Raw genomic sequence first — 27,096 nt, 5'->3', positions numbered from 1 at the left:
CGGGCTGCATGTGGACATCCTTACCGATATGCCAAAGCCTTCAATACCGTCTGGAGTGCCGGCGTCCTGAAGCAGCTGGCAGACTGGGGGATCACCGGCAACATTCGACTATTCATCCACTACCTGCAGAACTGGAACTTTAGTGTCTGCGTAGGAGGCACGTTATCCAACCTCTTCACTGAGACCAATGGGGTCCCCCAGGGCACCGTCCTCGCGGTAACTCTGTTTCTAATTAGTATGAACACTATTCCGGAGCCTCCCCAAGGACGTCTATATTTTCGTCTACGACGAAAAGCCCAAGCGGCAGCTAGTGCCATCGAGAGATGGGCCACATCAGTGGCCTTCACTCTGTCCCCAATCAAGCGCTCCATCCCGGTGCGCACCGACCCACCGGAGCCCCTATCATCCTGGCTGGCATAAGGGAACCCAGAATCCTCGGCATGTCCTTCAACAGCAAGCTGCCCTTCCTCCACCATTTCCGCCACGTCAAAAGGGACTGCAAGAGTCGCGTACGGCTAGTGCGCTCGATTAGCTATGTCCACCCCAAATGGAACAGGATCACCGGAATCAACATCTGCAAAGCTCTGGTATGGAGCCGGATCTTCTATGGGATCGAAGCCACCGGACTCCGCCGCAACAGCCTCGTTACCACCCTGGCCCCAACATACAACTTGCGAATCGAAAGCTCCATTAGGTTAGCATCCAATCATCTGCCAAGCACTCCTGTCAACGCCGCCTGCGTAGAAGCCGGACAACTCCTCTTCCGCTGGCAAGCCGCCATCGCCATCCTCCGCCGAGCCCTCGCCTTCCGAAAAAACCTCAGGCCATGACTGCACGTTACTCGAAATAGCGAAAGAGCTCACCGAGCAAAATTTATATAGAATTTCCATAAAAACGTCTTATGACTTTCAGACATAAGGATTTTAAATGGATTTTATAAATCTGTCTTATGATTTGGAGGGGAAATTTTCCAAATTCATCTCTTATTATTTTCATAAGACAGTCTTATGAAATTTATGAAAATGTCCGAATGAACGCCATAGGTGCCCATTTATGAAAATTGCTGACATTTATAAGTAGAAAACATAGTAGAAATAACGATTTCCATAGAACAGTCTAATGAAATTCATTACAATGTTCGAATGAATGCCATAAGTTTTTTATTTATGGATATTATTGTGCATTTATATAAAAAAAAGAACATGGCTGACATTTCTCGAGCATTTTTAGTAGACAAAAAATCAACAGTAAAAATCAACCTTGAGAGGATATTAGGTTTTACACCAATCGACATAACTCCACAAAATGAGCCGGATCCCGGTCAGCGTGGCAAGCAGAAAGTTAGCAAAAGTTGAGCAAAGCGAAATTGATGCTGGAAGAGTTTCTGCGAGCATTTTGCGCGATTTGTGCGAGAATTCTGGCAACGAATTCGCTCAAATGCAACAACCGTTTCTGACAGAAGCGGTTAAACCAACCGATGATGCTCACTTTTATCCAGAATCGAGCCAGAAATGTACGGCCAATATCTCTGCACGCTTCCTGCCACATCTTTGTCAGATGTTTTGCTCGATTCGTGCTAAATTCTACCAGGTAGGAATTGCCAGGATTTTTGCACAGTTTATGTCCGAGTTATGCCAGGGTTTTGCTCGGTTCCTGTCGAAATTTGCCAGAAAACGCGAGCGAAACCGAGTTCGGCCTAGCTCAACTAACCCGACAGGATACGCGCAGAAATCTAGCAGGGCTGCCAAACCAAGACTTACAGAAATCTAGCAGAGCAATCTCAGCCAGAAAAATTGCTCTCTGGGATGAACTTCGTTTAACAATTCTCGGTGGTTTGTTTACATGGGAGTTACGTGAGTTTGAATGTACAAGATGGCCACCCGTTGCACTCCAACTCACGCAACTGACAAAGTAAACAAATCACTGAGAATTGTCAAACATGAACGTCATTCCTCATGAGTTCGTTCGTGTGGTCATCTTGTAGAACTCAATTCGGGACAAATTAACCGCCAAGTATAGATCCCTTCAGAAGATTGAAGAGAAAACTCTCCTTAAATATTAAAATTTGTACATAATGAGCAACGCTTCGTCAATATTTCTTGGGAAACTGGGCTTAGACAACTGGGAAACTGGACTTGACAACTGAATGATTATGATTGTTACTTCTCAAATGATTTTGATTATTATAAAATACGCGTCAGACACTAATTATATGCACAACTTATTTCATTTCAAATAATCAGATCTTGAGCGTTTTTTCAAAACGTCATATCTGCAATGAGTTACTCTCTTTGTTTACTTTCTCTTCTGTTAATAATTCAGTCACTTTAACATTTATCCCTCAGCTCTTTGCATAATATGCTAGCTAAAACCACCGTCTTTCGATCTGTACTGTAAAATAAGTGAAAAGTGTTATAGTGACGCCGTAAAAATCGAAAGAGAAAGTATTAACAGAGAGTAACTCATTGCAGATATGACGTTTTGAAAAAACGCTCAAGAGATATCTTCTGTAAAAATCATAACCATGTAAACAGATTAAATGCTCACAGTAATTTATTCAATAACATAAAAACAATTTAAAATTGTTGCAATTTGACTGAAAATCTCACTTCTTTTGTTTCAAACAGCGGTAATCAAAAAGTGCTGAAACTATTAACTCCTGGTTGGCCGTCCAGGCCAGTACTGAATTCATAAGAAACAATTATGAACTTTTCACAAAAGTGACGTTTATGAAAAACAAAATACAATTTTATAGAATCAATAACAGATCTCATATGGGTTTCATGAGAAAAACTTATGAAATTTTTAAAGGCGGAGCGAAGTCATAAGACTGTTTTATGAAATACATTATTTGTACGTCTATGGAGTGCATGAATAAAGATCAATGAATTCGTAAGCCTGCCTATGACATTCTAAAGCGTTCAATGACATCGTCAGAAGGTTGGTTCATATGCCGAGACTTATGAAATTCTCAGATGCTTTTTGCTCCTACACCGGAAAGGTAGCTACCTCTAATCATAGACTAACAGGCATAACACTATGAGGAAATAGGGATCTTTAATTTGGAAAAATTGTGCCAGTTTTTCATATGTATTGGTAGCGGGTGTCCTTACGAGTACACTCATATCATTCTTAAACCTTAATTATTCTTTTATGATTTTTAAATTTAAAAAAACCAAATTAAACTCAACCAGCAAACTGACAGTTGTCCTACTAAATGACGTATCTGCAAATATCTCGTTCGCCTCATTGTTAACCGGGACAGCACCCCACACAGCATGATCTGGTACTTTGTCAATCCGCTAGCAACCTGCCATCCCAAGTTTCATCTGCAAACTATGGTAGATCTGATAAGACAACCTATAGGGTCGTGCAAGTCGCATGGGTTTGGATGTGTTATTGTCCTAAAAGGAAACAAACTAAAAAATGTTTTTTTTTCAATAGTTTCGGGCCAAAAAATTGAAAAAGGACTGAGATATTAACTCACGGTACTAATCTGCATCAGAATATGCCTTAACCCGCACACCCCTAAAGATCCCTATTCCCTCAGAAAACATCGATCCGACAATGTTCCCAGAAAACTAGCTCCACCTTTTATTCACGGTCCCAGACACTCATTTACTAGTGGGTTACCCCTCAGATTTGAGAACAATTTTTCACTAGTGGTCTATCCCTCATATGCTTGTCCATATGTCAGTGGCGCCGTAATTGCAAATGTGGCCACAGTCCCAACTACAAATATATTTAAAATGAGTGTTAAAGGCGAAGCATTGTTTTCGAATGTTATGTCTGTTAGTCTGTGATATACAGTAAGAGAGCAGATATACGAGAAATGTTCCACCAGCTGTAGATCCGCGAGCCGGACCACTATTCTCAACGTTTCGTATTTCGGAATGACCCATCAGGAGTGGTCAAACCTACATTATGGATGTGGCAATATTTGGATCCACGTTTGTAGACCTTTTCCCACGAGCAGTAGAGGGAATTCTGCAAAGCCGCTAAAGGGCGGACACGAAATTATTGCGACACCGAAAATGTCATGCCATTTTCTTATAATGTTTAAAATCAAACCAAAATTTTAGGGTAGTTTTATATATATATTTACTTCAAAAATCAAAAGAAAAGTTAATCGATGGAGCCTTGAGTGTAAAATTGAACGCATTTTCGCTTGATGCCCTCCATCAAAGTCTTTACAGTGTCATACGGTACCAGTTTCTCAGTTTTTTCCATTTTCTTAACATGTCCTTCTCGTCTTTGACTGCCTTCTTGCTCTTCCGAAGTTCCCGCTTCATCATTGCCCAGTACTGCTTCACCGGGCGCAGCTCCGGACAGTTTGGCGGATTCATGTCCTTTGGAACAAAATGGACAGAATTGGCCTCATACCACTCCAGGACACTTTTAGAATAGTGGCATGATGCCAAATCTGGCCAAAATAGCGGAGCTTCGTCGTGCTGCTGCAAGAACGGCAAAAGACGCTTCTCGAGGCACTCAGATTTGTAGATCTCGCCATTTGTCACGAAAGGCTCACTCCTCAGTCCGCAAGCAGATGGCCTGCCAAATGAGATATTTGGAGGCGAACTTCGATATTTTCTTCTTCTTAAATTTATCGTCCACATAGAACTTGCTCTTGCCGGTGAAAAACTCCAACCCCGGAATTTGCTTAAAATCGGCTTTTATATACGTTTCGTCGTCCATCACACAGCAGCCATATTTTGTCAGCATCTTCTCGTAGAGCTTCCCTGTCCGAGTTTTAGCCGTCGATTGTTGCCGCTCATCGCGGTTTGGGAAGTTCTGTACCTTGTATGTATGTAGTCCAGCTCTCTTCTTTGCATTCTGGATGTAGCTCTGCGACATGCCGATCTTTTTAGCCAAATCACGACTTGAGATGTTGGGATTTGCTTTAATCATCCGCTTCACCTTTCCCTCTGTCTTTTTGTTCTCCGGTCCCGGTTTTCTTCCAGCTCCTTTGCCGTTGTCCAACGTCAACCGCTTCTGGAACCGCTTCGACACTCTGGAGACGGTTGAATGGTGAATGTTCAACATTTTTCCCAACTGCCGGTGCGACAGGTCAGGAAATTCTAGGTGTTTGGAAAGAATTTGTTCTCTCGGCTCGTGTTGGTTCACCTCCATTTTTGTTGAATCGAAAAACACGACTTCGAGTTTGACAGCATGTAAACAATACACATCAATGAGAAAGTGTGCAAAATTTGGTTGATTTTTACCCAATGGTAAAAAAGTTATGCCCTGTTGAATGTGTCGCAATAATTTCGTGTTCGCTCTTTATATGGATGATTATCTGAATTTGAAAATGACGAAGAAACCGAGCGAGTATCGCATGAAATTGCAACGAAGGGAGAATCCCATCTTTGGACCTGGGTGTCGAACAATGCTGGAGTTCTTCGTGGATAGAAGGAGGCATCCGCTAACCCTAGCGAAAACCTAACATTAACGCAGCGGACAGAGGCGACTGCGTGTTGGGCATGCTTTGGCAGACCAGAGGACGAGTTGCTGTTCTCGATGGAAATTAAAGAAGATATACAACTGGTGATAGATAGCGGTAAGCAGCCAACCAAACGTCAGATGCTAAAATTATGCCTAATGGGCGTATTCTATCTCAAGGAAGCGGACATGCAGTTGTATGATCATCTTCAATTGCACGTTTCCTTCGATGCATGTGAAGTCGCTTTCTCCGCCGTAGCGTACTTCAAAGTGATCAACACGGAGGGCAAAGCAGAGTGCTCGATAGTTGCGACCAGAGTTAAAAATAATCGAAGCTCTTTTTTGACGGCTGAAAATGAACCTGATGCGACTCGCGGTGAATAGAAAAAATATTCATTCAAATATCCATGTTATTCATTCAGTTGAATATCGTACAATATATTCATTTCACTAATTATATAGGAAAATGTTTTCAAATGCCGGTAAAGCATATGAAACTACAATCATCATTGCTTACATTGTGCCAGGGCCTACTTTGATGCGTTTTATTCATTGCTGCACGGCCGCTTCGTGTAATAATCGGAGACGAATGAAAATCTGCATGGATGAATGGGCGGTTTGTTCGTTTGACGTTTTCAGCTGCGTTACTGAATATTGAAAATGAATGCGGCTGAATATGATCAAATTTCATTCAATGAATTTGAATATTTTCAACTCTGGTTGCGACCAAAACGAAGGTGGGACTGAAGCCACTCTCGATTCCTCGCACGGAACTACAAGCAGCAGTTTTTCGCAGCCGTTTGATGTCGTACGTTCAGGAGAATCACAGCGTGAAGGTGAAGCAGCACTTTTTAAGGAGTGATTCCGCCATAGTGTTGGCCTGATTACGTGCCGATTATCGTCGGTACACGCAATACGTAGCGAGCTGACAAAAACCTCTCAGAATGGCACTGGGTAAGCTAAACTCTGCGGATGCTGCAACAAAGTGGAGTCAGAATCCGTGCCCTTAAGCAACCGACGAGTGGTTTAAAGGTCCCGAATTTCTTCGGCTTGCAGAGGAGAATTGACCGAAGTAACCGAGTCCTTCGAAAGTACCTGAAGAGGAACTGAGACTCTGCTTTCTAATCCAGGGGTAAACTATTCCGGAGGTTGTGACAGATTTTTCTAGATTCTCGAAGTGGCGACGATTAAAAGATGCAGCTGCATACGTACACCATTTCGTGGACAATTGTAGGCGTAAATGTCGAGGAGAGACCTGGATTGTTGCATCTTAGTCAAGAGGAAAACAAACGCATGTACCAAATGGGTAAACACCAGGTTCACCAGCTGCACCTCTGCACCTGACGCAAATAACTTTGTAGAACATTCTAAATTCATAGGTACGATACCAAAAAAGTTATATTAAAAAAATGATTTTAAGGGGTCATCCACAAACAAGGCACTATAACTTCATAAGTATTGAATATACAGTTTTGGATTCTTAAGCAAAGTTGTTCGCAAAAAGTAGCTATACAACATTGCAGAACATATGATCTCATTATCTATACATTAAAAAAATAATAATAAACATATCTCACTTTTAGGGAGATTAATCACTAAATGTAGACCAGAAGACAGGTTTTGAAATACTAATAAAACTTTCAGAAGACATTATTGATCTAAACTTGACCTTTTTTTACATTTCTTACATTTTTTATCTTAAATACGTTTATTTAGGCCCAAATGCTTTAGCTAAACGAGACCGATAATTCATTTTTTTTAATTACATGTCACATGTTAGTGGGGGAAGGGAAAGTCGTATTTAGGGGCGGCTTGCTCCCCTCTTATGTAAGTAAAGGAAAAAGGTAGGAAGTGGGATACATATTGTGTAATTGACATCGTCGTTTGCTGATTGATCATTGTGGCGGATATGCACACTTTGTTGTAGTGTTGTAGTTTCCAGCCTGTAATCGCAGGGGCGAGGGGAGGGTCGATATTTCGGATAATTATTGGCACTCTGATGCTGTCATGATGTTCTCTATATCATCTGCATGTGAGGTATGTCATGATGTTCTGGGTAGACGGTTATCAAGAAGCACCGAAGACTCGTGAAGCAATGCCATATTGTAGATACAGGGATAGGTTGGTGAGATTCTACTGTGAATGAGAGAGGGGAAAATGTATTAAACTTGGACATCAATGGTTTTCAAAAAGATATAGATAAGAAAAATATAGGGATGGTCACGGCTTGCCAGGACGTCCCGGACTGGCACATAGGGTGATCTACCTCGGGCCCGAAGGGAATCTATTAGTTGAGACCTGGCAACACAGTACTCTGCGCACAGCCAAACAACATGCTCGATGTCGTGATAGCCGTTCTCACAAACACAATGATTACTTTCAGTAAGCCCTATACGACGGAGATGCGCGTCAAATGAGTAGAGGTTGGACATGATCCTTGACATCGTACGAATAAAGTCCTGGTTCACATCCAACCCCTTAAACCAAGCATTCGTTGATACCTTTGGGATAATGGAATGTAGCCACCGTCCCAGATGCCCATTGCTCCATGAGGTTTGCCAACTATCGAGCGTCCTCTGACGAGAGATACTGAAAAATTCGTTGAAGCAAATTGGTCTTTCGTAAGTGTCGCCTTCTAATGCGCCCACCTTGGCTAAAGAGTCCGCCTTCTCATTGCCCGCAATAGAACAATGTGACGGGACCCAAACCAAGGTAATCTGGTAAGTTTTTTCAGATAAAGCACTCAGATATTCCCGTATTTTCCCCAGGAAATACGGTGAGTGCTTTCCAGGCTTCGCCGCACGGATGGCCTCAATGGAGCTGAGACTATCCGAAACAATGAAGTAATGGTCTGAGGGTAGGGTATCAATGATCCCGAGAGTATACTGAATGGCAGCTAATTCTGCGACGTAAATTGAAGCAAGATCATTAAGTTTGAATGAGGCAGCAAGATTTTCGTTGAAGATACCGAAGCCTGTGATCCCGTCGAGAATTGATCCGTCAGTGTAGAACATTTTGGCGCAGTCGATTTGATGGTATTTGTTATAGAAAATATTTGGGACCACTTGTGGGCGAATATGATCCGGAATTCCACAAATCTCTTCCTTCATGGATGTATCGAAAAATACAGTTGGATCAGAAGTATCTAAGAGATGAGCACGGTTGACGATATACATAGATGAATTGATGTTCTGTGCCATGTAGTCGAAGTACAAGGACATGAATCGGGTCTGAGAATTAAGCTCGACAAGCCTTTCGCAATTTGCAATCACCAATAGGTTCAGAATATCGCATCGAATGAGCAATCGATATGAGAGGTCCCAAAATCGATTTTTCAGCGGAAGAACGCCCGCCAGCACTTCGAGATTCATCGTATGGGTCGAGTGCATGCAACCCAAGGCAATACGCAAGCAACGATACTGGATTCGCTCCAGTTTGATGAAGTGTATGTTCGCAGCGGAGTGAAAGCAGAAACATCCGTACTCCAACACTGATAATATCGTTGTTCGGTACAGCCTGATTAGGTCTCCTGGATGGGCACCCCACCATGTTCCAGTTATTGTACGGAAAAAGTTGATCCTTTGTTGGCACTTCTGTTTCAGATAGCTAATGTGACATCCCCAGGTACCTTTAGAGTCGAACCATACCCCGAGATATTTGAATGTTGAAGCCTGAGCAATAGTTTGATCCATTAATTGAAGCTGTAGTTGCGCTGGTTCACGCTTTCTAGAAAATACGACTAGCTCAGTTTTCTCCGTGGAGAACTCGATACCCAGCTGGAGAGCCCAAGCAGATAAATTGTCCAAGGTATCTTGCAGTGGTCCTTGCAAGTCGACGGCTTTAGGACCTGTAATAGAGACCACACCGTCATCTGCAAGCTGCCTTAGCGTGCAGGAATTGACAAGACATTCGTCAATGTCATTCACGTAAAAATTGTAGAGGAGAGGGCTTAGACATGAGCCCTGGGGAAGGCCCATGTAGCTAAATCGTGATGTCGATAAATCGCCATGCGAGAAATGCATTTGTTTTTCAGACAACAGGTTTATCAAAAAGTTTTTTAAAATTGGCGAAAGACCATGCTGGTGCAACTTCTCATAAAGAATGTTGATCGAAACTGAATCGAAAGTCCCCTTAATATCCAAGAATACTGATGCCATCTGCTCTTTGTTAGCATATGCCATTTGAATTTCTGTTGAGAGCAACGCAAGGCAATCGTTCGTCTCTTTGCCTTTGCGGAAGCCAAATTGTGTATCTGACAGTAAGCCATTTGTTTCGACCCAATTATCGAGGCGAAACAAGATCATTTTTTCGAATAACTTCCGGATACAGGACAGCATTGCAATCGGACGATACGAATTGTGGTTGGAGACTGGTTTTCCTGGTTTTTGGATGGCGATGACCCTTACCTATCTCCAGTCATGTGGGACAATGTTACCCTCAAGAAACCTATTAAATAAATTCAACAAGCGTCTTTTGGCAGAGTCTGGCAGATTCTTCAACAAGTTGAATTTGATTCTATCTGGCCCCGGGGCTTTATTGTTACATGATAAGAGAGCAAGTGAGAACTCCACCATCGTAAACGGTGTTTCGTTCGCGGTGTTGTAAGGCGACGCGGCGCGGTAGATTTTCTGTGCCGGGGCGGAATCCGGACAAACCTTCTTGGCGAAATCGAATATCCAACGGTTTGAATATTCCACGCTCTCGTTAGTACTGTTTCGGTTTCGCATACGTCGGGCCGTGCCCCAAAGAGTGCTCATCGATGTTTCTCTTGTTAACCCGTCGACAAACCGGCGCCAGTAACTGCGTTTCTTAGCTTTCATTAAATTTTTCATTCGCTTTTCTAATATCGCGTACACTCGATAACTAGCAACTAACCCGTCGTTCCGGAAGGTTTTATACGCGGCAGCTTTCTCCGCGTACACGTCTGAGCACTCTTTGTCCCACCACGGGTTGGGAGAACGTTTTTGGGTGTTCACGTCGGGTACTCGTTTCGTCTGAGTTTGAATCGCGCTGTCGAGAATCGAGTTGGACAAAAACTTATATTCTTCCTCCAGGGGAAGTACCTGTGTTGAATCGATAGTTTTGGATATCTCAGCAGCGTAGCTCTTCCAATCAATGTTTCGTGTGAGGTCATAGGGAACATTGATTGGTGCCGATGGTCTTGAAGCAGTGGTGATTGCAATTACAATTGGTAAGAGGAAGGTAATATCTGATCCCCACTACCGTGGGGATCAGATATTACCTTCCACTTGCAATCTAACCGTAGTGATGTCGAGCATAAAGATATGTCCAGTGCACTTGCTTGTGCAGGTGGTCTAGGAATCCGTGTCATTTCCCCTGTGTTCAGAATTGTCATATTGAAGTTGTCACAAAGATCTTGAATTGTCGAAGATCGATTATCGTCGTATAGACAGCCCCACCCCGTACCGTGAGAGTTAAAGTCTCCAAGAAGCAGGCGGGGCGAGGGAAGGTGTTCAATCACGTTGGAGAATCTTCGATATCCCATCATGGCCCCAGGATGAATGTAACTAGAAGCAATGCAAAGATCTTTGCCTTTGATTGTTGTTTGACAAGCGACAACTTCAATGCCTGGCGTCGAAGGGAGGTTGATTCGATTGAAGGAGTAGCACTTTTTGATCCCTAAAAGTACCCCCCCCCCATATGAGTCTTCTCGATCCAAGCGGATAATGTTAAAATCGTGGAAGTTGAGGTTTATATTAGAAGTTAGCCATCGAAGGATACGATCGCTGTAAGGAGGGGCCATTGTTCAGTCAACTGTTTTAAAAATGTTCTTACTGTTGGTAGAATAGCAACCAGCAAGCTTTTCAGAGGATCAGTAATGTTGAAAGCTGTGAATATCCAGTCCACAATGTCAGAAAATTTAAGGAATCCCGTTTTAGGTTGAGTTTCTGACTGTAAAATTGGAGCACTTGGGATTTTTGGTGCCCCGGGGAGTGCTGGGAACTCCTGGTTGTATCTCAATTTCCCAAAACCAGGAGGTATTATCTTCGGATTTGTACCAGCACTTCCAGTTGATGAATTATTTTTATTTTGTACCCTTGTTTGGGACAACCTAGGACCCTTACGAGGAAGTTCAGGTGAGTTTTGATTAGGTCTTTTCCTAGAGTTTCCAAGCGGAGCCAAAGAATGCCCCTCGCAAGGGTCGTTAGAGGCGTTATCGTCAGTTGGCAAGAGAGCGAATGGGTTTTCAGAGATAAGTGGAACAGCTCTTTTAAGCATTTCTGCGTAAGAGCGTCTGGAGCGATCTTTGGCGGATCGCTTCAGTTTATCCGCGCGAAGTTTGTACGTTGGGCATGTCAAAAGTGCATGCGGATTCTCCCCACAGTAAACAGACTTCTCAGCGGGCCTACTGCAAGTATCATCCGCATGGCGTTCCCCACATTTACCGCACCGTTGCTTATTGCTACAGTAGGTGGCCGTGTGACCTAGCTGCTTGCAATTGGAACAATTCATGACCCGCGGTACAAACAGCCGCACAGGTAGTCGAGCTCCTCCCACTTCAACGTAGCTCGGAAGTGTAGATCCGGCGAAGGTTACGCGAAACGAGTCTGATGGATAGTAATTACCATCTTCGATGGACTTTGAGTGCAATTGCTTGCACTCCAAAATCTTAACTGATTGAAGGTTAGGGTCCTTAAAGCGGCCAGCCCCATCATTCATCAGATCATCGACAGTTAGACCCGCATCACTTACCACACCGTCGATCTCCACATCACGAGAAGGGATGTAGACGCGATACTCCAGCGTAAAGAGGCTATTGCTAACGATATCATTGGCCTGTTTCAAGTCAGTAACGACTACGCGCAGTTTATCTGACTGAACTTTTTTAATCTCGGTTACGGCCGAGTAACGTTTTGTCAGCTCCCGTGCAACAGTTATGCTGTTTAACGGTTTATTTTTGGGCCGAAAGTATACCACCCAAGGACCAGCGTATCCATCCTGGTAAACCTTGACTCGGGGGGGGGGCTGTGAGACATTGGGGGGAAGTGGATCGACCATAACATTATCTGTCTCCGAATCAGATATACGTTCCTCTTCCCCATAAGATTCGTATTCGGAGGGTGATCCTTCTGTTTGTTCCATTTTGTTGCGGGAGCAACACGCTCGACCGCACTGATTAATTTAAATCAAAATAAAAAATAAAAAGCAATAAAAAGAAAAAAAAATAGATAAGAAAAGTAAAAAACGAAACACTTCACCAGTTGGTTCCTGACGAGCTGGTAGGTGAATAGACCTTTCTCGTCCGACCTAACACCTGTTTTTCTTATTTTTAATCGAAAGATTACACATTGATAAGAACATTTCCGTAAAAATGACATTTTTAAGAGCAATCATGATTTTTTAATGATTTTTTAAAATTTGAAATATGCAAGAATGTTGAAAATTTTTTTCACCTCAGCAAGAATGGTGGGACTTAAAATGTGCGTTTGGGCAGCACTGCTTTGGATATTTTCACTTAAGTTCTTGGCAACGCGGTAAATGAAGAGGTGAATCGCAGTACAAAATTCATTAGCAATGTAAACAAACTAAAATGAACATCTCGCTGTAGAACATTGGATGAAAATGTTTAACCTCACTTTTTTGACATTTCGCAGAGCTTGTTTACATAGACTTGGAATTTTTTTTTATTCGACCACGGTATGAGAAACTTGATTTGGTTTACTTTTAATTGCGAATATCTTGTATTAACAAGCTCGCTAGGCTTTCATTTTTATTTGACGTCATTAGGAAATGTTCCGTTAAATTTGGCATTTGGATTTTTCTTGTCCACGATTCGTTGAAGAAAGCGGTTTTATTTGTTGCGATCAATTTAACTTGTTTTGTTTTTTTTTGCTGAATTACAACGTTAGCCACAAAACATTCTGATGATCTCTGGTAAATGGTAATCTCTAGTAATCCTTGAAATTATATACATCGCAACATAGGTCCGCACCAGTTGCAGCCGCTCTACCTCGCCGGAATCGAGTTAGCCGATGGTCCAGCCTGCGTCACACTCGGCTGTCGCTGCACCAATGGTAGCTCCCAACCAGGGCTTTGGAATAATTGCTCAAATCGCAGCTACTGCTGGTAGTGTAGCGATCGGCTCCGTCGGTAACACCGTTGAACATGCCCTCATCGGAATGTTCAGCGGTTCCGATTCACAAGAGGTAGCCTCGCTAGGACAAGCTGTCCCGGTATCGGGCGAGGCAAACACTCCGGCAGGACCATGCTCGTGGGAGATCAAGCAAATATCTTGTACCCAAGGCCAGGTCGAGTGTGATTCGGAACAATTACCAAATTTAGAAGTCCATATATATAGCGTTCACGTGATACATTTTCCTTGAAGTTGATTGAATAAAAATAGTATAAATGTTGGCCAAATCCTGCAGCACTAGGATCAAAGATAGAGCATTAACACCAACTCACTGTGCTTCGGTGTTTTTTTGCAAACGAACTATCAGGTCTATGTTTTTATTTAGTAAATATTTTAATAAATATTATAGTTCATTAGGAGTATGACTTATTTTTATTTTGATGGCGCGGTGAAGGGGTGGTTAAAGTGCGAGTCGTATCTTTAAAATCGATCACTTGAAAGTAGTATAAATGATTATAAATGCGACAACAATAAACTCATAGCCATTAAAATTATTTAGCCATAGGTAACGAGGAAATCGGTATGTTTTATTCATGTACTACAAAAATACTCAGCAATAATGTAACTTATTATTAATTGTTACGTAGTATAAAAGATTATAAAATGCGACAACATAAGCTCATAACCTTTCTAATGGTTATTTAGCCATACTGCCGTGATACGCATAACTGTCCCATCTGCATAGGAAACCCAAACGGAACTGTTATGCGGATCACGGCAGCATAGGTAACGAGGCAATCGGTATGTTTTATTCATGTACAACAAAAATTACTCAGCAATAATTTAATTTATTATTAATTGTTACGCGTGATTTTGTCTCCAGTGATTGGCCAAAATTGGTCGCTTTTAGAATCTGGTGCTCTAAGCATAACTGTCCCATGTTAATAGCGAATCCCATAACACATGGGACAGTATGGCGACCATACAGCTGCAACAGCGAATTTAGCATTGACATCAATATAACCAGGTTGGTTGCAAGCAGAAAGAACAATACTAGCTGGGCTGCTAGCGTTTGTACTACTAATAACACTTGCAGTCTGTCAAATTAACATGATTCTATGATCTAGCTTCAATGACGATGGAATATAGCCGAATCCAAATCCTAACCCATCAGCGCATTTGATCACGTAATGGATATTATAAACTCTGAAAGAAATACATTTTATTGTTGTCTGTTTTTGAGGTTAGAACTTTTATACTATTGTGAGAATGGTCCTCAGCAACTATCCTTCCAAATCAAAAACTCGTGCTAGCAATGGCTTCGTTCAGAAGCTGCTGCTGTACATTTGTTTTCGTTAGCTGGTCGATTACGATTCCCCGACCGAACCACTTTTCCGACGCAACAAGAGGGAAACGAACGATTCTCATTTGATTTCCGTAGTCACAAATTACCAAACCACTGGCAGGTAGCATAATATTCGGACTTAGCTGTGAATTGGAACAGTCAAGCCTGACTTCCCGAGTTACATCTTTAGTATTGTCGTCCCATACGACTAGTGAAGCTAAATGTGATGAGATTAGTTTGAAAATTTTTCTACGAAAGTTATCTTCGACTAACCTCCCGAACAGAAAGTAATATCGAAGTCGATCGTAGAAACGTTGAATTTACAACAGTTTTATTTGTTAACAACTTTTGTTGTAACATCAATATACTTATGATGCAGTCCTTCATGCCTCCAAAATCTACAACGGAAAAACAATGCAAATCGATGTTTTTAATTTCAGAATGTATGGGAAAAGATCAATTTTTACATCCTTTAACGACCCCCCTTTTTCCATGTAAAAATCGGGTTTACAATGAAATTGGATGTAGAAACAACAAATGTGATTATATTTATATTGTAAATTTTCCAGAATAACATTGTTTTTCGTTGTAATATAACAATAAAAACTGCTGTAATACTGTTGTGCATTTCTATTCGGGCTGGCTTTCCAGTCACGAGAAGGGACGGCGTCAGCATCACAAGCGATGAATATGCATGACTGATGGTCATGGTGTTGAGCGGCTGACCCTGAAATCTATCCCAGAACCGTATTCGTTCGTTCAGTCCGAACGATATTGCGTAACTCGGGGAACAGGCAAGTGCGACGATTGAGTCGTCATGGGCTTCAATTTTGTACATACAGGCACCTATAAATAATCAATCAATTTAATTATGTAGATTTAGGCCATACCGTAAATTTGGCTGACATACCCCGTATCAAGTCCCACACACATAGCACACCATCCTGGCAACCAGATGCGCCCATCTCGGCCCGCCAGTGGTCTATGAAAATACATGTGATAGGACCGCAATGGCCTTTTAGGGTGAACTGCAATAGGTGGCTATCGAGCCGGAACACGTTAACCCTTAAAGGCGCAAGGCAATTTTTGTCAAATTTTCTGAAAATTGTCTCACAGTTTTAATACGTCACTATGATAATTTTGAGATGGTTTTCACAATGTTGTTTTAAAACAACATTGCGCATTTAAGGGTTAACAGTGTGGCCCTGGCTGCCAGTAATGACTGTACCGCCCGCCACTTCCAAACATGTCACCGGTGACCCTGCTGGTGAAACTCCAAGATACATCGAAGCTCCTCCTCGGATGCGTGATGTTGAGCTGGCAACGCTGTGGACGGATTTGAGCCGGCGGATTGCCGAAATAAACTAATGCTTCCTGTCGAACCGCTGCTTACGTGGGCTAAAAAGAATAAGAATTAAGGCACTTGATGACATACTCATTACAGACTGAAAATTAAATGACTTAGAATATACAGTATAAAATACAAGTAAAATCTGTCTGTGCCCTAGGTGAGCTTAAAAAATTGCTTGAAACATAGAACTTACTTCGCCCTTATGCAGACGTAAATCCCCAATCGATCTGACAACCTTACGTGTGTGTACGTTTCCAGTCTCAGAAAATCGATTCGTTCACTCAACCGTGCGACTATCACTTTGTCACCGGTGAGATTTATGTTAGTTACCCCATTGTTGTGGGTGTTTTCGGTTTCATATATATCCTGCAATGAAACGTCCGTCAATAGTTGTAATAAAAAACAAATGACTCCAAACAATTTACCTTAAAGTTACCAGTCGTTCTCTATGAGATCATCAAAAAAGTCCAGATACCAGATCGGCGAAGTCTGGTAACATTTCTTCCGCGCTGAACTTCCTCCTCCAGGTGGCTGAAAACATTCCTCAGCGCTCATCTGCTCTCGGGGTGGGATGAAGCCGCATGATTGGACTTACTCTGACCGCTGCTACATCATAGCCCTTGGTCGAATTATTCCACAAAAACCGAATTCGCAGATCCGCACAAAACCTTTTGGGCATACACGATTATCATTTGTGAAATGTTTCTCCAACTGGACGGTAAAATGAAACCATTCTGGGTTAATATTTTCCTGCATCTCATTCTGATGATTGTGCCTGGTGAAGTTAAACTGTAATTTTCTCTTCAGTTTGAAAGCAAAACTGGTTGGCGAACTCTCTGGAAACGGGAGACAGCTGATGTTTTTGGATTCCTTGGCAGGATGAAACACATCAGATAGGTAGAGAAAACAGAAAAAAAAACAAAAAAGATGTCATCGATGTTTTAAGAGCACTTTTCACTTTAGAGCAGCGTTGTCAGATGGTTTTGTATAACAGGTTTGTTCTAGTACACAGAAGTTGCTCCGGAGCAAACAGAAGCAAAAAATACTTCCTTTTTACTCCGGTTGGCTAACGGAAGCAGAAAAAAGAGAAGAGAACATACACTCAAAATAATCTGACTGCACAATCCATTTGTTACCCGCACTTAGCAATTATATGCGCAAAAAGAGTATATTCATCAAGCGCAAAACATAAATTTTAAGTGCAAACTATAGAATTCAACAAGTTTACACATAAATTATATGTACGTGACACTATAGACTCATGTTTTATGTGCCGAAGTTATAAAATGTCAATGCAAAATAGTATGTATTGATATTTTTCTCATCATATCTATGTGCGAGTAAATAGTATGCATATGCAGCCACTAATTGCAAAAATCTATGTGTAAAATTAATAGATGTTACTGTTATATTTTTATCAGTGTAGGAACGATTTTCTCTCTGTTTGCTCCGGAGTACTTCCACTTTCTACTGGTACTGGAACAAATCTAATATCGGTATTATAGTTCTAAATAAAAAATAGGTATTTATCGGTGTGAAGATGTATGCTAACCAAAAGTTACCTGCAAATTATTGGTTTTAAATTATAGATCATTCTAATGTTATGTAATCAAACCTACCGAGCTCAATCAATTTCAGAATCGGTTGTTGAGCTTCATTTGAAATTTTGATAGTAACCTGGCAGATTGCTGAATCAATTTCCGGATGATTTGATGTGGAAAGGTGAAGACATTTTCTAAAAATGCCCATACGTAATATTAGTTGATCTTATTATATGAAAATCGTGATTTTTTGGTAAGAAAAAAGAAATCGGTATTTTTAGTAACTTTATTGGTATTGAAATTAAAAATCGGTTTAAATATCGATAAATCGGTATATTCTGCAACACTGTTTTGGGGTTCATCTACGTCAAAACAATGTTTTTGACAAATTGGAATGAACTCTTGGAGTTCATACCCAGTAAACGAAACGGCGAATAGCCAGATTAAAACAGATGCCGGCTAGCGGTAGGCTACTGGAACTATGTTATAGGCTACCCGCCGTAACTTTTTTTCATATTCCCCACTCGAAGTTCATCCAAATGGTGAAAAAGTATGGAGCATCGGGGTAAAATATGACAGGGGAATACAGAGTAAAATGGGCAGCTCGAAGAATTTTTGATTTTTTCAATAGTTAGAGACACCAAATTAACGTGACAGTATTCAGAATTGATCCAGCGATGAAAACGAAAGCTGTTCTGCATATAAAATTTTTTGACGAGAAAGGTCTATTGATCCTTCGTTTGTTTTATCCGTCACCCGCGTGACCTTCACACAGTAGAAAGCTGATATAGCTCGTCTAAACAAAGCCGTCTTTCAGGCAAGAAAACAGTTTAGTAACGCACTTCACTGATATCGCAGGTAATAATTACCACTCGCGGGACTGTTTATTAGTAATGCTTTACTGCAGCCTCTGCCACAGCAAGCACCTTCGTACTACCGAAAAAACTAAACCACACCGGAGAGAACAAAAAGCACTTGTTTCCCGGTACAAAGTTGAGTTACGAATGAACTTGACCGTTTCTGTGTAAATAATTAATCGCGTGTTTTTTGCAAATAAAACCACTGTGCGACGCACTCAAACCTGCTAGTGCTTGCACCTCGGCGGATTATATCCTCGTTCATAAATAGCAACAGAAACAAATGAAAGCTGTCCATACATTGTTCTGCTGTTGAAATAAGTTCTGTAAACATTGGATTCGGAAATTTTCGATCTATTTTGTATAGCGTCCAGAAACTGTCAAACTTTCGGCATTGTCCTCGTAGGTATTCTCTCAGACTAGTTAACAGACAACAATATGAGGAATTTTCTCTAAAAATCTCGAATATCGAGCCGCTCATTTTCCCAGAACGCTAGCTCCACCTTCTATACACGGCCCCAAACACTCATTTACTGGAACGGTATCTATTATTTTATATGTATTAGTCTGTGGTCTAAGGGCCATTTTCTTCATTCCCATTAAATATTCAAACTAGGAGCAGATCACTTGTGATGCATTTTTAAAAATCAGCGAAATTAAATGAATTTCTTTCCCACACTATTAGAGAGGCTTGCTGGCGAGTTACGGCGGGTTGCCAGGAGCAATGCTTCAATAGTCTACCGCCAGCCCCCTGGCAACCCTATACCAACATATGGAGTTTGACAGCGACCTACATATATGGGGCGTTATAGCTATAAAGCCCCAAACAAAGAATTTTGTTCGGCGCTATGCGCAATATTGAAACATTCCACACGACGCTTTGCATCTTTCGGGATGATTAGATACCATATCATTCAGAAAATTGGCACTTAGTAACCAAATACAGCTTTTAATGATTCGATCCAAAATTATTGTTTTGATTTTCATGGCAGTGATGCTGGCTGTACAGAGACGCCATTCTTGACAGAGGGCTGTCTACCGCTCCGGCGAGCATGTATTTTAACCCGCCAAGTCGCCATTTCGTTTACTGGGTTCAATTAAAATAGAAATTCATTATGTACTTTGCATTGCATGTAAAGTACGATTCACAAGATATATCAGCCTTCTGTCACTGGTACGGCACGTCAACGGATGCACTCAGACCATTCAAAATTGGAGGCAGCAAGAATTGCTAGGCGAGACGAAAGATAAACAGAAAAGGAAGAAGAAAACATCTATCTGCAGGTCCCGTTCCAGGTAAAAGTATTTAAAAGTTGAGTGAGGATCAAGTACTCCAAATCAGGTTAGTTACCCTATAAGTTTTCACTCAGCGACAGTAGTTTCCTACCCCTGTCCCAGTAGTAAAATATTCGCTCAATTTCTAACATAAAATTTTCGTTCAGTGCAAAACGTCAATCTAATGTCAACAAATCCGCGCGCCGGCCGCGAAACGAAAACGTTCCGCTATCGTCGATGCTCTCGCTTCCACTTGTGCAAATTCCGATACGGCTGTTTCTCCCTTCTGGTTCGATGTTTGCAAAAAAACGCCTGCTGCTGCTCTGGTGGAGTTAGCTGCTCTTCTTTTGTGTTCTCGTCATTCGGAAGTGTGCACACACGCATTTTTCGCTGCTGCTCCCGTACCCAGAGCTAGGCGAATCTCGTGTTATTTCCTCCAGAAAAAGAGGTACCTGTAACCGTGTTTCCTGTTTCTCACTGATAGTGTGAATCTAGTGATCGGTCCAGTGCTTCCGTCCGTGGTGAAAGAAGGCTATCGGTTTTTTCTCGACCACCGCAGGTAAGTCGCAAAATGGAGATCCACATGTGCTTTTCCATAGGTCGTTTTTCTTCGTCTCGCCAGATTTTGTGATTGACCATAATAACGGGGATAGTGAGTAAATTATTTTGCTTTGTGGGTGGATCAAGATTCTTTGCTTTGCGTTAATGCGTTTGTAACAAGTAGTGAAAATTCCTGTTGCCAAGTGGCGTATCAAATTGTCTCCCGTTTGATGTATACGTCAGGTCAGAGAGAGAGAGAGCGAGAACATAACCTTGCTTTGGTTGTTTTTCCATGGCCAACTCTTGTCTCGTATAGTGATTGAAAATGCGTCATTTCTGAAATTTGGCGTTGAACGAGAAACTTTCAACATGAATTCTGGTGAACTAATCGTAGTAACCGTATGCTTCGTTTTTTCCAGCACTGTTCCTAGCAACTGCGACATTTCCGTCGACCGTAGAATAAGTACATAATGACAGGAACCGAGAAAAATGCAGCGAAAGCCGTCGAATCGGCCTCCGATGGGGAAGATCAGATGCCAGACTTCCTGGACGATCCGGCCTATATGAGTTCGGCATCGCGTCGGATGATGATGAAGGAGGTGATTAAGGCACTACCTGATAAGGTCCAGCACCGAATCAACGCCCTGAAGCATCTACAGCAAAAGTATCTGAAGCTGGAGGCAAAATTCTTCGAGGAGGTGTACGCTCTGGAATGTAAATATCAGGAGCTGTACCAACCGTTGGTTGATCGTAGGAAAGCGGTTATCACGGGAGAATCGGAGCTGGAAGACGGCGAAGCGGAGTGGGTGGATGAGAGCGACGATGAGGACAATGAGGTCGACTGCGAAGTAACGGAGCGCTTCAAGAAGATGGCATTGAACTATAAGAATCAGCACTCGAAAATCCTCAAGGAAGGGCATGGTATCCCGGCCTTTTGGTTGACCGTGTTCAAGAACACCCAGACGATGGCCGATATGATTCAACCCCACGACGAGCCGGTGCTGGCGCATTTAACAAACGTTAACATCGTGTACAAGACTGACCCGATGAGCTACGTGCTGGAATTTCACTTCTCGACCAATCCTTTCTTCAAAGACACGGTGCTGACTAAGCAGTATTTCATGCGGTGCCAGGTCGATCAGGAGGAACCGTTTAGTTTCGAGGGTGAGTAGACACAAATTAGTGGATTCATTAGATTTATTATTGTACGTCTACGCTTTATGGTATGCTTGCATTTTACCCTATTAGTGGCTATGTTCAAAGCCCTATACATAGATCTTGCCTGAGCCTATTCTTTTTGTTTTCATTGTCAGAGCGTCCTTTACCTTATCCTAGACTTGAATGATTTATTTCGAAAGAATAGCTGGAATAACTCGTACAGACTGAGTCATTTTTAATAGGTTACTTCATAGAGCTACTATAGAACACTGTGTACATTTGAATTACTCGGCTAGTTTTATTGGATGCATATGTTATCTACCATTTGTCTGATTCTTATTGATTATCCTCTCCCGATTGCAGGTCCCGAGATTTACAAGTGCACCGGCTGCACGATCCAGTGGAACCCGAGCAAGAACGTGACGGTGAAGACTATCAAGAAGCAGCAGAAGCACAAGCAGCGCGGAGTCATACGTACACTGACCAAGACGCTTCCGAACGATTCGTTCTTCAACTTCTTCAATCCGCCGCAGGTGCAGGATGACGAAAAGAACGTGGATGACGAAACGCAGATGCTGCTGGCATCTGACTTTGAGATTGGCCACTTCCTACGGGCCCGTATCATCCCGAAGGCCATCCTGTACTACACCGGCGAGGTGATGGACGAAGATGATGACGGTGAAGAGGAAGAGGAAGAAGAAGAGGAGGAGGACGAGGAGGAAATGGAAGAGGAAGAAGGTGAAGAGGAGGAGGAGGAAGAAGAGCGACCCCCGGCGGCTAAGGCCCGGAAAGAGCGAGGTGGTCGTGGGGGTGGCGGCGGCGGCGGAAAGAAAAAGGAAGGACAAACGCAAGCGGAATGCCAACAGCAGTAGGGGAATCAATATCCTTATTATTTGCGTTTCAGTCTATATTTTGAAGAAGTTTTTCGTCGTGTTCTATATCCACACATACCGACACATACACACTCAAACACACACACATGTACGCATATATATGAATGAATGCATATTAATATAAATGACACAATGTTGCGGATTGCTCCTTCCGCGAATTGATGTTGATCCTGCTGCTAGCTCGGTACGGAAGAAACGAAACGATCAGTTGATGCCGTCGCAAATCAATTCCTAACACTTACACGTTTGGTTCGGCATTTGGAACCACGAAATTAACCCTCCTTCTGGCGTAACACAGCAACGCATGTGGGTGCCTGTCTGCCAGTCAGCCAGACAAATTATGGAAACTCTGTTATGTCTCTTCTCTTTTCGTTATTTTCTACATCGACATCTCAATTCGAATTCCAAGAAATAATCAAATGAGCAGTTCACTGTATTTCTTAGGATTATTATAATTTTCTAATAAAAATGTGATTGGAAAAATTTTTACTCATCTTTTTTTTTGTTTCCCTTCTGTTACTTTTGATTTGGTGTCCTGCGCTGCGTTTTAAAAAATTGATTAAACTTCTTTTCGAAGGATTTTAATGAAAACTACAATTACAAAGTAAACCAAGATTAAGAGAAACGCTTCGTTGTTAAAAACAAACTTAGGATAAAACTACATTTATTGGACAAATATTAATAAAAAAACGATTCTATAAAGAATATCACGATTTTTTCTTATAAAATTTCGAAGGGTAAAGAATTGACAAAAGACAAGAGTTCATTTTTACTAAACCGGAACGTCTGTCTTTGCTTTCCGGGACATAACATGGGGCAAGCCAGTTGCTTTAAGCGTTCACATGTGTCGTGTGACTGTTGGGATTATTTTGTCTAACTACTGCTAATTTAGGTACTAATTTGGATACATCGTCTAGCTTGGCTTCAAGTTGGTGCTAGTTACTGACGAGTTGAATTCGAAATACAAGTATTAAACTTGATGAACGAATTAGGACCTAAGCGGGCGAGGTATTGAACCGAAAATTTATTAGAATTACCTGTACACCTTAATTTACCTCGTCAGTATTGAGGCAAGCTCAAACCAAGTTTTCAATCGATTTAACATTTTTCACAACCCTTTTGTTTGCCAGCTAACCAGCAGGGTGAATGGCTACAACTTTTCTACTTCTTAAAAGACTTTTCCTCGGTGTCTAATCCAGTGTCATTAGAGAGACACCTTACCAGCAGGGGCCGTCTTGAATGAAAACGGGCAAAAGTTAAGCGATTCCCTGATTCTCCTCTGGCGCTTAACTACTGAAGAGATAATTATTTCGTTTCAGTTGGATTTTTTCCCTATTGCTGACATTTTTTCTTTAAATTTCAATTAAATCCAAGACGATTCCGTCGCCCTCGACAGTCGTTTCCCCTTTAGAGCAGATTAACGGTGAAAATGCCAAGTAGGAGGAAGAGAGAAGCGTACCTAGTTGTATATATTTTCAGAAGCAGTTAACTGAGTCGGGTCGCGCTTATCGCTTTGTCCCCAACGGAATTTGCTGCGATTCGTATTGGATTTGCTGCCCATTAATGCTCGGCGGGATGGGGAAATGTGGGTGGTAGAGCAGAGAGTCTTTTAGAAACTTGTTCCGTTTCAATAGGTTATTTTAATGAGCAGTCGTCACACGGTGAATTCTTTTCCATCCACGAAGAAGTCTCGATTGAGCTTTTTTTCCTTTAATTTGTGAAGAGAAGAAAGGAGAAAACTCGGAATGAGACCTATCTGCGAATCGTCTGCAGCTAATGATTGCTTTAACCTAGATTTTCCTGGGTGGAACGATAAGAACACGTGAAGGATTTTGCGAGTTTTCAGGGGGAGAAACATTTCTTTTGGACTGCCAGAAATTGATGTTGCTGCCAATGACAAAAGAATAGAGAAATCGAATATTAGAACAAATTTAATCATAGTACTTGTCCAACTTTAGGGTGACCATATGAGGCGAGTAAAAAACCAGGACAGTCGAAAGAGGACTGCCTCCCCCCGTTCCCTATCAATCGACTGTGCCTTCTCCACAGGTTTTCGGCAGTTACAAAGATCTTGGGTCGGACAGGCAGAGCTTCGGCAGTTAAAAAGTTCTGTGGGTCTGGGAGGAAGAGCTCTACCAGAAATTTTTTCGTGGGAATTCGATCACCGTGCTTTTTAGGATTTACACACACACGCGAAGTTCTTGCTACACCACCACCAGCGAAAGTTTCATGCTTTTGTTGGAGAAATCGGAAATCCCGAATTGAGCAAATGAGACAAATTATTATGAGATCGTCTGTGCAGGAACAGGCGAGGAGTTTTCAGCACTAAATGCACGTCATTGAAGCAAAGCAGAAACATCAATGGTCCCAAGTAGCTTCCCTGCGCTATATCTGGCAATCTCGAATGACAACCATTTTCTCTCGATCTGAGAGCTAGGATCGAAACAGTTGCAAAACCTACCTATCAAAACCGGCGGTTAGGTTGATGTTGGTAGTATCAGCTTGAGCGCGACTGTCCATACTCCCTGTTATGTAGTATACTTGACTTTGTTAGTCGCTGTTCACCGTCCAGCCATGAAACCATGCCCATACGCGAAGCCATGTAAATTACTTAGTCCGCTTTCACTGGGTTTATCGTTCTTGTCCATGTTGTCCTCTGGATGTTGTATGGGTTTTCTTTCACGATTACCTGGTTTGAGTCGTTTGTGGGACCAACGGGTCACGATCGTGTATCCGTATTTTTTGTTATTTACTTTATTGTCGGGGGTGCTGGCAGTTGATTGGTAAGCAGCATCACAATGATCGGACACGCTGTGTGTAGATTCTGTTGTTCCAGCATTCGTTTAGTGGTTGAGTTGCAACTCCGGTTGCTGGTGATATAGTTAATGTTATTGGGTTTGCTCGCAATTGATGTTGTTTCATTAGAGGCTTTCGCACATTGTTTGGCACACAGGGATCTGTCCTTCATATGTGCACAGTGTGATTTGAGATTTGCTTCTCACGATACGAGCACCATTGGATATACCTGGAAAAAAGTTTCTCCAGGTTTCAAACTTTAACCGTTACGTACTTCGACAACAATAGTAAATTTATTCAGTACCGTATTTACGCATGGGCTCACTGGGCCAGGGCCAGGGGCCCCACACTTAGGATAAATATAAAATCATTTTAAAGATATTGTTGACACCGCTGGGCAGTCACTGTAGGCAGTCGGTAATACCGCAGTCGGCAAGACAGCCGAACCCATGTCAAGTGAGACCACTCGCAAAGGTGAAATAGTGAGGAAACGCTGTCATGTGAGGAAAGAAAAAGAAGAAAAAAAGTTGAATCAAAACAAACTAAGAAATTGTGCGTGAGGAAAATAGTCGGAGAATAATCTTTTTATTGCGAAAAATTAAGTTTAAGTAAAGTAAAAATTCGAAGATTTAGTTGTAGAGCAGTCTACTCTCTGTACTACTGTCGCCGTACGTGAATTTGGACGGCTAGCAAATTGTAAGTTGTGATCTGAAAAAAAAATAAACAAAAGCAATAAATTATAAAATTATCAGGATAGTGCAGCAAGAAGAGGCTCAGAGGAGATTAAATCTGCTGAATATTTTATCGCGCCACCCGAATAACTGTCGTCGTTCGCTGAGTCGGACGACAAGCAAACCGTAAGCAAACTGAAATTTATTTAAAGAATTGTTTAATAGCAGTGAAAAATTAATAGGAAGGAGTAGCAGGAGAGAAGAGGAGAAGGTGAAATCAGGAAAGATTCGACATTGGAAGAACGAGGATACTATTTAAGTAAGTTTGTTATAAAAATAATTAAAACTATAATAAATAACTTAATTTGCAGTTTTTGAGCTGCTGCTGATAGTGCTGCTACAAAAATATAGTTTCTGGTTCATCCGAACAGATATTTTAAAAAATAGTCGCACTCAATTGGTCATAACTTTTTAGCGTGTGGGTAAGAATAGATCGGTAGCAGCTATGAACCGCACAGCGTATCTCATCTGATCGAAACGAGGCACTGCATAGCTATTGAACCGATTCAAACGTCAATCCAACATTTGGATTCAAGTTTCAATTTATTTTTAGCAACAACAATGTACCGTTTGGTAGATCACGTATACAAAGTATGGAAGAGGCACCGGACCTTAGCCAACTAACTAGAAAACCTTGTTTGGCAAGCGATCTGCGAATATGGCAAAATATTTATTTCTTCGTCACATTCAGGTCCGTCAACCGACGAATTCAAGTGGAAGTGCCCAAAAGTAACTTCATGAGCTCTGGAAAGGAAGGTTTGACACTTTTTGGCCGGATTTGGCATGTTTCACTCTGCTCGATTAGTCTTAGATTGACACAGAACCAATAATGTTGTTTTTGCTACACTGCGCCCTATCAAAAAAAAATTAATCTGTCGTGAGGACAAAGGTTCGTTAAATCTCAAGAGAGAAGTTTAAAAATGCCCTTGTGAAAGTGCCTACACACATCAATCCTAGCTTTACTCTATATTTGATTAAATGAGTCACTGCAAATGTGCATGCATTTGAGGATATTTGAAGTAGCTGGGACATTTTGTAGCTTAAATTGTTTATAAATATTCTTGTATGGTGCAAA

The 27,096-nt window shown here is 41.8% G+C and overlaps 1 protein-coding gene and 1 long non-coding RNA gene across 2 annotated transcripts; both read left to right on the top strand.

Moving 5' to 3' along the window:
• The first annotated feature begins 20,228 nt into the window (after positions 1–20,228).
• LOC131685874 (nucleosome assembly protein 1-like 4) lies at positions 20,229–22,980 on the top strand. Its single transcript, XM_058969883.1, has 3 exons — positions 20,229–20,462; positions 20,863–21,607; positions 21,965–22,980. Exons 2-3 carry the CDS (start codon positions 20,914–20,916, stop codon positions 22,471–22,473), a joined length of 1,203 nt encoding a protein of 400 aa, XP_058825866.1. The 5' UTR covers positions 20,229–20,462; positions 20,863–20,913; the 3' UTR covers positions 22,474–22,980.
• Positions 22,981–23,748: 768 nt separating this feature from the next.
• Positions 23,749–27,096, top strand: LOC131685877 (uncharacterized). Its single transcript, XR_009304882.1, has 5 exons — positions 23,749–25,986; positions 26,043–26,147; positions 26,204–26,280; positions 26,333–26,443; positions 26,575–27,096. It is a non-coding gene; the product is annotated as an uncharacterized LOC131685877 (long non-coding RNA).

This window comes from Topomyia yanbarensis, chromosome 2 (assembly GCF_030247195.1).
Source record: "Topomyia yanbarensis strain Yona2022 chromosome 2, ASM3024719v1, whole genome shotgun sequence".
Lineage (NCBI taxonomy): Eukaryota > Metazoa > Arthropoda > Insecta > Diptera > Culicidae > Topomyia > Topomyia yanbarensis.
The sequence above is the reverse complement of the archived record's forward strand: the minus strand, read 5'-3'. Positions and strand labels throughout refer to the sequence as shown.

Excerpts from the sequence above, each read along its gene's own strand:
- LOC131685874 (XM_058969883.1), top strand. The coding sequence starts at position 20,914 with ATGACAGGAACCGAGAAAAATGCAGCGAAAGCCGTCGAATCGGCCTCC. Across the intron at positions 21,608-21,964 it reads GGAACCGTTTAGTTTCGAGG|GTCCCGAGATTTACAAGTGC; the intron begins GTGAGTAGACAC and ends TCCCGATTGCAG.